This window comes from Garra rufa, chromosome 9, assembly GCF_049309525.1.
Source record: "Garra rufa chromosome 9, GarRuf1.0, whole genome shotgun sequence".
Lineage (NCBI taxonomy): Eukaryota > Metazoa > Chordata > Actinopteri > Cypriniformes > Cyprinidae > Garra > Garra rufa.
This window is the reverse complement of record NC_133369.1, coordinates 20,737,471-20,752,451: the sequence shown is the minus strand read 5'-3', so window position 1 is coordinate 20,752,451 and position 14,981 is coordinate 20,737,471. Positions and strand designations below refer to the sequence as shown.

General features: G+C 36.3%; 1 protein-coding gene across 3 annotated transcripts in view; it reads right to left on the bottom strand.

Moving 5' to 3' along the window:
• Positions 1–440: 440 nt before the first annotated feature.
• Positions 441–14,981, bottom strand: part of slc45a4b (solute carrier family 45 member 4b) — a 16,319-nt gene continuing 1,778 nt past the window's right edge. For all 3 annotated transcript variants that reach the window (XM_073847536.1, XM_073847535.1, XM_073847534.1), the window contains exons 2-8: positions 12,895–13,515; positions 9,874–10,062; positions 9,313–9,492; positions 7,107–8,200; positions 5,991–6,090; positions 4,954–5,165; positions 441–1,950 (exon numbers count right to left, since the gene is read on the bottom strand). In XM_073847536.1, coding sequence (XP_073703637.1) covers positions 1,570–1,950; positions 4,954–5,165; positions 5,991–6,090; positions 7,107–8,200; positions 9,313–9,492; positions 9,874–10,062; positions 12,895–13,165 — 2,427 coding nt within the window. In that variant the 5' untranslated portion in view covers positions 13,166–13,515 and the 3' untranslated portion in view covers positions 441–1,569. The remainder of the gene's footprint in view (positions 1,951–4,953; positions 5,166–5,990; positions 6,091–7,106; positions 8,201–9,312; positions 9,493–9,873; positions 10,063–12,894; positions 13,516–14,981) is intronic.

The window sequence follows — 14,981 nt, the reverse complement described above, 5'->3', positions numbered from 1 at the left end:
TTCCTGCCTACTAAGTCATTTCCTAAATTATTCTATATTAATCCTATAGAAACACCTCGTAAAAAAGGTCTGGCGTCCTGAACAGCGTTTAGTATTCGATGAAATAAAAAGAATTGTCTCAACCCTTCTTTTTTTAAGCTATCCATGGAAGTGCCAATGACATTTTTCTTTTGAAAACCTTTGCAGAAATAGTTCAATGTAACTTGACGGTAATAATGTAGCGTTTAATTGAACTATTTGCTTAAATACAGGCCATCATTCAGTTCGTGCATCTATTTATGTATCACTCAGTCTCTTATTATGTACTTGCGCCATCTAGAGGTCGCTGGCCGCCACACCACACTAGAGACAACCATCGTAATAAAATAAATTTCAGATTCAACCACATTGTGTTAGTAAAACAAACAAACCAAAAAAGCAAGCATTCAAACAGGGAAAAGTGTAAAACTTTCTCTTTATCAAACACTTAAAAAGTCACAACAGTACCACATGTACAAAAATGAAGCTTGAACTGAAAAGTATCCACCTTGTTTATGAAACACGCACAAAGAAAATCTTTCCGTTTGATAAAATAGGATACAAAGCCAGTCTACTGACCTCTGTACAGATGTCACACTTCCAGCAATGCATCTAATCTACATTTATGAGCATACGAAGCCATAGATTACTTAGTCCACTTGTGTGGTTCTGGGACTAACTAGTAAAGGAAATACTTGGCCTGTCTTCTTGAACTCGAAAACTTGTGTATATAAACTACACAACAGAACTGGAACAGTATTATAAATTTGGCTGTGAAAAATACTGCCGCTATTGGAGTGTCATCACTTAAGATGGAGGCTGAAACCAAATAAAAACTGCCATGACAGCTAAACACACTTCTTCATTTCACACACAAATCACGGCCGCACAGCAAAGCCACTTCCTTACTCAGTGTCAGCTCTGTGTTCTTCGTACCTTAAAATAGTGTACCTAAGAAAATCAAGTTTAAGAACTAAAAGCAACTCCCAACATAAATGTCTTGCTCAAAGTCTAGAATTATTAGTAATAATATTTTGGCATTGTGCATAGTTAAAGTCTAAACAGAAGTGAGTGTTTTGTGCTCAGAAGCAGCAGTCGTTCAGCTTCCCCTGAGTGTTTCTTATGATATGAAGCTGAGGAGTGAAACACAATGATATTCAAACACATTTTAACACTAATAAAATGTCAGTCTAAAAAAATGCAAATTCACATCTGGTATTTAAATGTTGATTAGAAAAGTGAAATTATAAAACGTGTGGGGAAAAATAATATTGAATGTGAAATAAAGTTTAAATGTAGTGACATAAACCTGGTTATAAAATTGTAAAAAATCAAAACTGAAACATACTTTTGTGTAGACAATGGAAATGTTGGGCACAAATAATAAATAGCTTGAGAAATAATCTCAGAAATCACATATTTGACTCAAATAGATTTATCTCTGCACCAAATCCACAGAAGTACATTCAGCATATGTGAGAGTCACTTTTGTCTTGCTTGTGCATTCTGGGATTTGTACATTAGTAGCTCAAGTATTTTAAGTTCCAATGCTCAAACTGATGATTCAACATCTGGCTTGCTGGAACTGTTCCTTGGTGTTGGTTTTAAAACACTGAGTTTCTCTGTATTGTTGCTGGACGGTGCCTCTGACTTAACAGAGCTTGGGCCTCGCTCATCATCTTTGTCGTCGTCGTCATCATCATCTTCGTCCTCAAGTGTATCAGGGTAGATGACGAGGAAAGTCGCAGCAAGAAAACCAAGGAAGGAGCCTCCCGCTGCTACCATGGGGATCACTCTCACCGTACCGACGGCGTCCACCACTGCGCCGAGTGCCGACGCCACCAAGATCTGAGAGATGTACACCTGACACGTCAGAATCGCGCAGTCGATGCCAAAGCCTCGCCGTGAGTTTCCAGGGCTGTGATGAATGTACTATGACAATGAGAAAAAAAGATGAAAGACAAAGATTGAGAGCACTGCTGCTGTGAGGGGAGAGAAAGTGATGTAACAGATCAAGTACTACTAGAGGTAAAAATGAATTCTGGAAAAGTTTATCTTCAGGATCTGTATTCACATATATCCACACTTCCATTCGAAAGTCTGTTTTTTGGAAGAAATTAAAGGGATAGTTCACCCAAAAATGAAAATGCTGTCATTAATTACTCACATATAAGACCTTCGCTAATCTTCGAAACACAAATTAGGATATTGTTGATGAAATCCGAGAGCTTTCGAGCCCTGTATAGACAGCAATGCAACTGACACGTTCAAGGCCCAGAAAGGTAGTAAGGACATTGTTAAAATAGTCCATGTGACATCAGTGGTTCAACCTTAATTTTATGCAGCTACGAGAATACCTTTTTGTATGCAAAGAAAATAAAAATAAAGTTTACAAGCAGAGGAAAGCACATGCTTTGAGGTATTCTTGTGAACATGCGTCAAAGAAGCAATTGTTGAATAAAGTCGTTATTTTAGTTGTCTTTGCACACAAAAAGTATCCTTGCAGCTTCATAAAATTTTGGTTGAACCACTTATGTCACATGGACTATTTTATCGATGTCCTTACTACCTTTCTGGGCCTTGAACATGTCAGTTTTGTTGCTGTTTATGCAGGGTCAGAAAGCTACCAAAATACAGTATAATAAGGTATCAAAAATACCTTAATTTGTGTTCTGAAGGTGAACAAAGGTCTTACGGGTTTGGAATCAGATGAGGGTGAGTACTTAATGACAATTTACATTTTTGAGTGAACTATCCCTTTAATACTTTTTTCAGCATGGATGCTTTAAATTGATCAAAAGTGATAGTAAAGGCATTTATAACGTTACGAAAGATTGGAGTTTTAAATAAATGTTGTTGAATCTTGAAAAAAAAAATACATCACAGTTTCCACAAAAAATATGAAGCACTGAAAAATTTTAAGGATTTCAAACTTTGACCAGTATTGTATGTTATACAGTGCCTTGCAAAAGTATTCATACACCTCAATTGTTTTACACATTTTTGTTATGTTGCTGCCTTATGTTAAACTGCTTTAAATTACTTTTTTCCCCCACATCAGTCTATACTCTATACACCACAATGGCAAAGCAAAAACAGAAAAAAAAAAAAAAAAAAACTAATCATTCCCTTGCATAAGTATTCATACCCTTATCTGGGACAGTTGACATTTAGCTCAGGAGCATTCATATTGCTTGTAGATGTTACTACAGTTCGAGTGAAGTTAACCTGTGGCAAATTCAATTAAATGGTATGATTTAGAAAGGCACACGTCTTATTAAAAGATCTAACAGCTGAAAATGCATATCCGAGCAAAAACCAAGCCCTGGGGTAAAAAAAAAACAAAAAAACAAACACTGTAGAGCCTGTAGAGCTCAGAGACAGAATTGCATCAAGCCACACATCTGGGGAAGAGTTCAGAAAAAAAATCTGCTGCACTGAAGGTTTACAGAAGAATGTAGTCTCAGTTACCCTTAACGGAAGCAGTTTGAAACAACCACAACTCTTCCTTGGAGGACCTTGACTAGAGTGGTGACCAAGACCATAATGGTCACTCTAGTTAAGCTCCACGATCATATGTGGAGATAGGAAAAACCTACAGAAGGACAAACATCACTGCAACACTCCACTGATCTAGGCTTTATGGTGGTGTGGCAAGATTCAATCCTCTACTCAGTGAAGACACATGAATAAAAAAAATAAAAAAAAGCACCTAAATGACCCTCATACTGTGAGAAACAGGATTCTCTGGTCATGAGAATCTCAATTCCAAATGTTGATGTGCAAATCTTGTCACATCATATCCAAAAAGACTTTTGTAAAGGTGCTTCAGCTAAATACTGAGTTAAGGGTATGAATACTTAATGTATTTTATTTTTTATTTTTAATACATTAGAAATTTGTGACAATTCTGTTTTTGCTTTGTCATAATGGTGTATAGAGTGTAGATTGATGAGGAAAAAGTAATTCAAAGCAGTTTAACATAAGGCAGCAACGTAAAACGTGAAAAAAATTAGGGATGCACCGGTTGACCGGCCATAAATCGAAACCGGCCGGTTGCCGATCGCGCGTTAGATGCAAAAACCGGCCGGTTTCGATTTATGGCCGGTCAACCGGTGCATCCCTAATTTTTTTCACGTTTTACGTTGCTGCCTTATGTTAAACTGCTTTGAATTACTTTTTTCGTTTTTATCCCGGCCGGTTTTTTTCCGGAAGTGTGTACGCGGGCCGCGGCATTCGATTCATTCAGAAACATGTCACTTGTGTGGCGGTTTTTCGAAATCTGTGAGCAGGACGTGAAGATTGCAATCTGCAATGTCTGCAAAGGACAGCCGCTTTTCTGTGCTCGCTGAAGTTGCGCAAGCGTACCTGTCCTCGCCCTGCACAAGCGCAGACAGCGAACGTTTGTTCAGCTCAGCTTCTCACGTGACAGATGGAAAAAGAAACAGACTCACTTGTGACAATGCTGAGATGCTTATTTTTGGAAAAAGCATTACTTTACTTTTGAAAAGCCAAAAATAAAAGTCTGTTCTGTTAAGAATGATTATTATTATTTTACATTAAAATGCCTGTTGGCTTGCTGTTTTACTTTACTAAAAGCATGTTTTACTTATTAAACTGTATTTACTTTCATATTTTTTATTTATTATTTAATTTCAGATGTCAGATGCTATTGATTCAATAGCCAAAGCCAGATTGGCCTGTTAAATACTAAATAAACATGTTGTTTACTTGCATAACTTCTTGTTTTTGAAAAAATCGGAAATCGGTATCGGAATCGGCCAGCTTGCTTGTAAAAAATCGGTATCGGAATCGGCCATGAAAAATCATGATCGGTGCATCCCTAAAAAAAATGAAGGGGTATGAATACTTTCGCAAGGCACTCTATATTACCATCATATATTTGGTAACATGAATTTATAAAGTGATACAGACCTCTTTGATTTCGTGGTACTGTCCCAGCAGAGCATAAGGGCAGTATGACATGCTCATACAGATGATTCCCATGGTGCTTATCATCACCATAGCAACATATACATTTGGAAAGATAGACATGACAGCTGTGCCCACAGCGTAGCCTAGAGTCCCCAACATATAGATAATTTTAATGCTGAGGTCGTAGTTGTTTAAGATCCTTTGCAGCACATCTGTGAAAAAAAGTTTCTCATTATTTGGTTTGAATAATACTCATATGGACGCCGACATAAAAATTGTATACAAAAGGTTGTTATAATCAGCAAAGGAAAAAAGTTAAAAGGTCTGTTAAAGGCTGTTAAATTTAAAGGGACAGTTCACCCAAAAATGAAAATTCTGTCATTAATTACTCACCTCTAAGAATCTTCGAAACACAAATTAGGATATTTTTGATGAAATCCGAGAGCTTTTCTGACCCTGCATAGACAGCAATGCAACTACCCACGTTCAAGGCCCAGAAATGTAGAAAGGACATCATTAAAATAGTCCATCATCACATCAGTGGTTCAACCTTAATTTTATGAAGCTATGAGAACACTTTTTGTGCGCACAGAAAACAAAAATAATGACTTTACTCAACAATGGCTTCTCTTTCTTCAGAAAGCTCTCAGGTTTCATCAAAAATATCTTAATTTGTGTTCTGAAGATGACGTGATGACATGAGGGTGAGAATTTTCAGAAAATTGGGTATACTATCCTTTTTTTTCATTTTCAATTAAAAAGTTACAGCAATTTTAATCTTAAATTTCAGGTAAATATATACCCAAGAAAACACAACACAAAACTAAACACAACATTCTCAAGGAAATTATAGATTCAAGAGAAAAAAATGTTTTAAAACTATCACACCCTTAAAAAAAAATCAGCTTATTCCATAGTGGTCATGTGAGTGTCTAAATACAGAAATGAAACCTGATCACACTACTGGAAAAAACAGGAATATAATCCTCATCATTAGCCATGTCTTAACCAAATATGACACATGAACAAAGACACACCTGAGCAGAGCGCAGATGTAGCTGCGTAGATCACAAGCCCCCAGCAGCCCATCTGCACACCTTTACTGTAGTTCTGCAGGGCGGTGGAGTTAGCAGCAGCCTGGATATCAAGAATAATCAGTATTATATACAGTAAAATAAACCCTGTATCATATCAACACTGTATATTTGAGAAGTAAATGGCATGCAATGTAGATTAAAAGTGACATCTTGTTGATTTAATAATTTGGCAGGTTAATTAGGTGGTATTTTAATAAGAAAATACTAAATACCCAAAATATAATTTATATATATATTTTTTTAATTTTACGAATAAATTATAGATTTATACTACCAGTCAAAGGTTTTGGAACAGTAAGATTTTTAATGATTTTTAAATTCTCTTCTGCTCACCAAACCTGTATTTATTTGATCCAAAGTACAGCAAAAACATTTTGAAATATTTTTCCTATTTAAAATAACTGTTTTCTATTTAAATATTTATTTTAAAATGTAATTTATTTGTGATCAAAGCAAAATGTTCAGCATCATTACTCCAGTCTTTAGTGTCACATGATCCTTCAGAAATCATTCTAATATGATGATTTGCGGTTCAAGAAACATTTTTTAAATTATATTAACATAAATATTTAAAACAGAATTCTTTGATAAAAAAAAAAATTGATAGAAATTTATTCTTTCATTTAGTGAGGGTTAGCAAGGAGCAAAAGTGATAAGACGTTTATAATTTCTTTTATAACTTCTATTTCAGATAAATGCTCTTCTGAACTTTCTATTCATCAAAGAAACCTGAAAAAATTCTACCCAGCTGTTCCCAACATAATAATAATGTTTTTGAGCAGTAAATCAGAATATTAAAATGGTTTCTGAAGGATCTAAAAATTGCTAAAATTTCAGCTTTGAAATCAGGAATAAATTCTATTTAAAATATATTTAAATAGTAAAAATATTTCAAAAATGTACTGTTTTTACTGTACTTTGGATTTTTAAAAAACATAAAAAATCTTACTGTTCAAAAACATTTGACTCGTAGCGTATCTGTAAGTTATTTATAATTATATCTATAGTTTCTATCTTAGATTTTAATTATGGGACAAAATAAGGACATCTTCTTACAGTCGGGTCTCCTTCAAAGATGACCTGGCCCATGAAGTCCGTGTAAAACACAGCTTGTGCAATCATGGAGAACCAGGTGAGCAAGTGACATACACACAAACGCCAGAGCTGGGGCGGCATCTTCAACATAGACAACCAGAGCAGTCTGACCGTCGTACCGCCATCCTCATCCTCACTCTCTTCATCATCCTCCTTCCTGCGGGATGCAGAGATGCGACTTAGCTGCAGCTTCCGCCTTTCATGCCGTGTATCTATTTTGTCAATGTCATTCAGGCTTCGTGAAGATTTGATCGGCCCGGCCATGTTGGCGTAGCATCTTCGCCATTGAAAACCCACACGTCCGTGATAAGAGAAAGTGAATGAAGGCTGGCGGTAGAAGGAAGGGGTCCGGCGACGCACTGGGACACCAGATGGACGTAAACCAACTTTGCCTGGTTGAGTGGTGGCATTCTGTGCTCCACAGGAAACAGCAAAGCTTCCGGTTACAGGTTTGGCAGCTCCACAGATATGGTCCCCACTGCTGCCACAATTCTGTAAGCGGTGGTCAGCGCACTGACCTGCATGGCTGGTGTTGTGGCAATCCAGTGTTGTTCCATCATCTTGTAGACCCTGAAAGTCCTGGAATAAAGACGGTTCGATGTTGTACAGAAACTGCCCATCAAGTTCAAAGTCCAAGTCTGGGTCAAGCTCTACTGTAGCATCTGGCATGGCTAAAACTGAGTCACTTTTACTCCGTACCAGGTCAACGCTTAAAAAGTCTGTTGAAACATCCCGCTCAGAGCGATCGTCCTCATAAGCTGAAAATGGCTCCTCCTCAGGGATCAGTTCTAGTTGAGGTATGAGACGAGTAGATGGAAAGCTGCCATAGAGCTGAACAAGAGGTGGCCTTTCTTCTTCCTCATCCTTCAGGACCCCTGGCTGGTTGGGGTTATATAGATTCTCCTTGATGCTGAAAAGATGAAGCGTCGCAGAAATGATAAAGATGATGGCAGCAAAGAAAAAGAGGACCTGCTCTTGGGCCTTAAAAGCTCGACCTAGGAAGGTATTGGTCCAGTCCAGCCCTCCTAGCATGTAACCTAAAGCGCCTCCTAGCCCTGAAAAACAGAAATTATATCAAATGTAAAAAAAAAAACACGTTACTTGGCGTTTTTACCACTTAAACCATCTTGAAATTCTGACTTTTTTCCTCAGAATTGTGAGATATAACCTCGCAATTGCAAATAATTACGTCAGAATTGCGAGATAAAAACTCGCAATTCTGGCATTTTTCTCAAGATTGCGAAATAAACTCAAAATTGTTATGAAGTTGGAAAAAAGTCACAATTGCGAGAAATACGATTTCTGACTTTTTTCTCAAAATTGCGTGTTTGAATCTCTCAATTCGGACTTTGTTTTCTCAGAATTGAGATATAAACTCACAATTGTGAGTTAGAGTCAGAATTGCAAGATATAAACTCGCAATTCTGACTTTTTTCTCAGGATTGTGATATAAACTCGCAGTTGCGAGTTATGAAGTCAGAATTGTGAGAAAAGGTCATAATTGTGAGAAATAATTCTGACTTCTTTTCTTAAAATTGCACGTTTGTATCTCACAATTCTGACTTTTTTCCTTAGAACTGTGAGACATAACTGCGAGTTAATATCTTGCAATTCTGGCTTTATAATGTGCAACTGTGAGTTTACATCTCACAATTCTGAGGAAAAAAAGTCAGAATTATCATTTCTCGCAATTGTGATTTTTTTTTCTTGCCAATTATACTTTTTTCCTGCAATTCTGACTTCATAACTTACAATTTAGAGTTTATATTGCAAACCTGAGAAAAAAATAATAATTGCTAGTTTATATCTGACAATTCTGACTTTATTGTTTATGTCTCACAGTTCTAAGGAAAAAAGTCAGAATTGTGAGATACAAACCCCTAATTTTAAGAAAAGAAGTCAGAATTATTATTTCTCATTTTATTATTATTTTTCCCATTCTGACTTCATAACTCATAACAGTTTAAAAACAAATTAAAAAAAAAATATTTGCAATTAACTTTTTTATTTTATTTTATTCAATGGCAGAAACAGGCTACCATACTTTACTAGCAAATAATTATTTTACATTTTTTAAAGAGCTGAGAAGGTTTCAAGTACGACACTAAAGAACATTGTGTCTCTTCAGGTTCAGATCAGTTTATCCCTCCCGTCCCAGAATATACACCTGCTGAGAAAGCATGGATATTTAGAGCCATGTCCTGTTCCTCAGTATCAGCCACATCCAGGAGGTAGGCTCTGATTGGTCCATCCAAAGCATCAGCACAGAAGTCTAGAACCACCACACCAAAAACGGTCAGCACAATCCCAACCGGTTGATTACTGGGAACATCACCCAGAGACAGACCTGTTTGACACAGATTAAATCAAACCATAAGGACAAAGCATTTATTTATTCATTTTAATTAAATATTTATTTTTGTGTTCATGCCTTTATTATGAAAATACAGTATGTAGAGATGGGCAGAGCAATGACATATGTGACCCTGGACCACAAAACCAGATTTAAGAAGCACAGGTATATTTGTAGCAATAGCCAAAAATACATTGTATGTGCTTTTATAAAAAAACAATTAACATTATGATTGGTTTTGTGGTCCTGGGTCACATATAGTGCTGTTGCGCAATATGAAATATATATAAAAAAACAGAATAAAACAGTCAAGGGTCTCCTATTTAAACAACAATGTTATATAAATATATAAAATAATAGTAATCTTATAATTACCTATAAGAGATCCATTGAGAAATAAGGCCACTCCTATTAACACTCCTATACACAGCGCCAAAATAAAGGGTCTCCTTCGACCCCATTTCAAAGTGCATCGGTCGCTTGCTGAGCCAATTAGAGGGGTGAAAATTAAACCCAAAATAGGGCTGAGGAACCAGGTTAAGCTGTAATACTGCTCCGGGAGACCTGCAAGAACAATTCAATCAATTCAATTTCTAGGTTCAGGCAGATCAAGCCTATATTTTTAAATAACCACTTTGGTACAATATACCAATATGGCAACTTAAGCAACCCACATCAACCGAAAAAGATAACCGGGCATGTTTTAGCATGCCTGCAGCTTATTAACCTGCTATTACAACACAATAAAACTGTTTCATAGCAATGAAGCAATCAAATAGCCTCAGACAATAAAATTATCAAATGTGATGACTCAAAGTAAATAAAAAGGTCATGAGAAAACAGAAAAGAATATCTGGGATTATTCAGTGGTGATGAATCACAGCAAATAGTTTAACAGCTAAGGGAATTTTCCATGCGTCTGGCACGCAGAACTCGTGCCAGGACTGATGACATACTAAAACCCAAACACTTGATTACTCAAGTGAAACTTAAATGTCAAACTTCTTCTTTTTCAAAAGGTCCAAATGCGCAAAAGAACTACAGGTCATGTGTGTAGCAGGATGATGACTGAGAATGTGAGAACAGAAAGTGCAGACAACAGATATGTCACATGTGAAATCTGCAGATCAGAACTTTTCAGCTTTGAAGATGAACTGTTACAAATCTAACTACATTCAAATCTCTGCAGATCAGGTTAAAGTGCACTATGTAAAGTAATGAAGTAATCAGCCTGTATTATAAAGCAATAACACTCAGTGTTACAACTCACAAGGGCCAGAACTTAAAGAGATTGTTTTGTCAATACACACTGCATTTCATGTATCACAGGAGAGGTTTTTACCCGGTTTACTTTAAAAACAGACATTGGTTGATCGTCTATTAAACTACACTCAAAATTTCAATTATTTTAGTTATTTTCATCCAGTAGGCTATGTAGGATTTTAAGTGACACATATATCTTGCCTAAACATGTGCATTAAAGTGACAAAAATTGAGCGTTTTAGACTACAACACACTAAATTTGATAAGGAAACGGCCTTTTAGAGTTTAGTGGATGGTATTTAAGATATGTTCAGCTGTTAAAGCTCCTAAAACTGCTTTTGGTGTGAGATCAGAGGGCCTGCAGACCAATTCAAACCTGCCTTTTGTAGGTTTCCGGAGAGCATCTATTGACATTGATCTTATTCAAAATAGACGGAAAACCGAGAGAAAGAGAAATGTGCACACTCAAACATTCTCTGCATTCCATGCAAACGCTACCTCGTTTGTTTTCGCATGCTGCTGTGGAAACAAACATCCCTTCATCTTATTACTATGACATAGGGCTGGCATTGGCACAATAGGGAATCTTTACCAAATCCAAAGGAATGTCCCTGCTCAATGATTATGAATAGAGGCCTTAAGCCTAGGATGAATTAAAAACACTAAATTACCCATTAACCCTCTATCTATAGAGGAGTGTGTATGCCTGTTGAGGTTGCATCAGCCTTTTTAATGTTTTATCTACACCTAAAGAATGTTTAAAAGAACATCATTTTGACATTATATACAATGCTTTTTAAAGACTTTCTCTCTTCTATGGAACACAAAATCAGATTTTTTAAAGAATGAAAGTCAACAGGGACCAAAACAACATTAGAACCCATTAACTTTAAAGAAAAAGTTCACTTCCAGAACAAAAATGTACAGATAGATAATTTACTCACCCCCTTGTCATCCAAGATGTTCATGTCTGTCTTTCTTCAGTCGTATAGAAATTGTTATTTGAGCAAAATATTTCAGGATTTCTCTCCATATAGTGGACTTCTATGGTGCCCGAGAGTTCGAACTTCCAAAATACAGTTTAAATGCAGCTTCAAAGCACTCCAAGCGACCCCAGCTAAGGAAGAAGGGTCTTACCTAGCAAAAGGATCAGTTATTTTATAAAACCATTTACAACTTACTTTTTAACCTGTATTCTGGTTCTAGACAGTTAGGCCCGGTTTCCCAGACAGGGCTTAGACTAAGCCAGGATTAGACCATAGTTCAATTAGGACATTTAAGTAATTTTTATAAACATGCTTAGAAAAAAACATTACTGGTGTGCATCTTGAGACAAAACAAAGGCACTGATATATTTTAAAATCAATCAGTGCAATTTTATTTCAGTTGAAACAACTCAGACTTACATTTTAGTCTAGGACTAGGCTTAAGCCTTGTCTGCGAAACCGGGCCTTAGGGTATAGGTCGAAAAACTGCAATCTCTTTTTCTCTTCCAGCTTCAAAATCGTCCTACGTTGTTCCAAAAGTACTGTCAGTGTTTAAGTGAATGTGCAAAGAAGATCAAACACCCTTTACAAAAAAGGTAAAACAACGATGTAGGAGGATTTTGAAGCTGGAGGAGAAAATGAGATGAGAGTTTTTGACATACCCTAACTGTCTTGAACCAGAATACACAGAGTATACGCAGAGCTTGACAAAACAAGCATTTGAGGTTAAAAGTTTTAGAAAATAACCGATCGTTCCACTTGATAAGACCCTTCTTCCTCAGTTGGGAGTTAGAGAGTCGTTTAGAGGTCTTTGAAGCTGCATCTAAAATGCATTTTGGAAGTTCAAACTAGCGGGCACCATAGAAGTGCATTATACGAAGAGAAATCCTGAAATGTTTTCCTCAAAAAACATAATTTCTTTACAACAGAAGAAAGAAAGACATGAACCTCTTGGATGACAAGGGGGTGAGTAAATTATCTGTACATTTTTTTGGACACAAAACATTTTTCATAATACATTTCATGTTCCACAGAAGAGCCAAAGATGTTGAGGGGTAAAATAGGACTTTCTTACTACAGGCATATTAATTAAATGAGCTGATTTTATTTGTCAAAAGGTTTGTTGGGAAAACAGTTGATTACTGACCTAGCTGCAACAGCACAGGAGTGACCAGCGCTGTCTCCATGGCATAGCAGAACTCCCTCCCGAACATGACGGCACCATGCATGACCCATAACCGCTTTGGGATGTGGTTTACAGAATCCTCACTGTCCGAGTCCTCTGACATCTCCACTTCCCTCTCTTTCTCCTTCTCTGCATTTTGTCCACCATTCGAATTCTTTTCTTCTACGACTGCCATTTCCAGCACTGGAACGGACTCTGTGACAGCGCTCTTGGGTGCCATGCTGGCCTGCATATACAAAGCAGGCGTCGGTGTACTTGATCCAGAAACGATCCCTGTAGTACTTTCCCCTCACAAATCCAGACTCTGTTCTCCTTAAAACCTCCAAGCCGATCTTTCATAATCCACAGCAGGTTTCTTCTTATATAACACTAAACCGCAGTCAAAAGAAAGAGGTCATATTGTTCCATATATTTCAGTGAGTGATCAACCAACTGTTGCAATGAATCCTAGTCCATATAGAGCTTTGTTGGTGTAACTCATGAGTCATGTTTTCACGAAAGGAAAAAGGGGAATGGGGGAGGGCATGGACAGCAGAACAGGTGGATGTTCCTCTGTGTGCTTCCATGGAATTACTTATTAATCTAAATGAGAGAGAGAGAGAGAGAGAGAGAGAGAGAGAGAGAGAGAGAGAGAGAGAGAATCAGAGAGAGAGAGAAATCTTGGCATTAACAAGTGTTATCCAGAAACATCAAGGCAGTGGAAAAATGTCAAGATGGGAAAAAACCTGGCATTGGGACAGTAAACAGTTTTAGCAGAAGTCTGACTTATTTGGCATATCTGTAATCCCTAGAGAAAGGAAGATGAAAAAATAAAGTGACTAAAATAGGGAAAGGGCCCTGAAAATATGGAAAAATTTTAAAGGCTCAAATGAGAAATGTTCATTTAAATACGAAAAAAAAATCTATGGGCCAGACTTTCGGTTCTTTAGCCGCTATAGGGAAATAATGAGAGGAATAACAGTGCAGTAAACCATAAAATTGTTTGCACTACAAACCAGTGTGTTCATAATTAAGATAATACATTAAAAAAAAAATATGGTAAAATACACCAATTTCCAATATCAAGCATCAAAACAAGCTGTTTTGCAAAGCTAAAAATAGCTGGATGCAATGAGAACAGAAGCCAGAATCATAAAACTTAAAAATTGAATTTTCCCACTCTCATCAAAAAAATAAGGTAGATAATAATAACAGAGACATATAAATGAAAGCATACATTATTTCATTTAAATGTTGAATCCTGATCAACCTAATTTATCTGTCGGTGCCCCAAACCAATTTATTTGATGTATTTATGAAATGTACATCTACAATAGTGATTAAGTGATAATCTTTTGTCGATTTACCATCCCATAATGTTACTAGAAAGCTTTTCAGCGCCTACTGTTGCTATGGTTACATCTTCAAACGAATGTGATTGTTTGCAAATGTCTATTTGTCCAAGCACAAGCTAACAGTTTGAAAAAGTCAAAGCCTGTAAGCCAATATGCAAATGTATTTACACCTTCTACAGTCATATGGTAAAGGCTGCAACAGTGTGTAAAGTTCCAAAGGTCGTTTAGGTGAGTAAGAATTACACAATCGCTATAAAATCTAACAGGGTATTTACATAATAGTTTACATAAAAGCAAGTCGAGCAGCTGATATGATAACACTAATTTATTCAAAATTGTTGTATGCTTAGATATTCATTTTTAATATTTTATTATTGATAATTAGTTTTAAATGTATTTATAATTTTTAAAAAGAATTTATATACAGACTATGCATTTTTTTTCGTATATTTTATTATTTTAAAATATATATACACCACCAGTCAAAAGTTTTTGAACAGTAAGATATTTTGTTTTTTAAATACGTCTCTTCTGCTCACCAAGCCTGCATTTATTTGATCCAAGGTACAGCAAAAACAGTACAATTTTGAAATAATTTTACTATTTAAAATAACCGTTTTCTATTTGAATATATTTTAAAATGTAATTTATTCCTCTGATTTCAAAGCTGAATTTTTAGCATCATTACTGCAGTCTTCAGTGTCACATGATCCT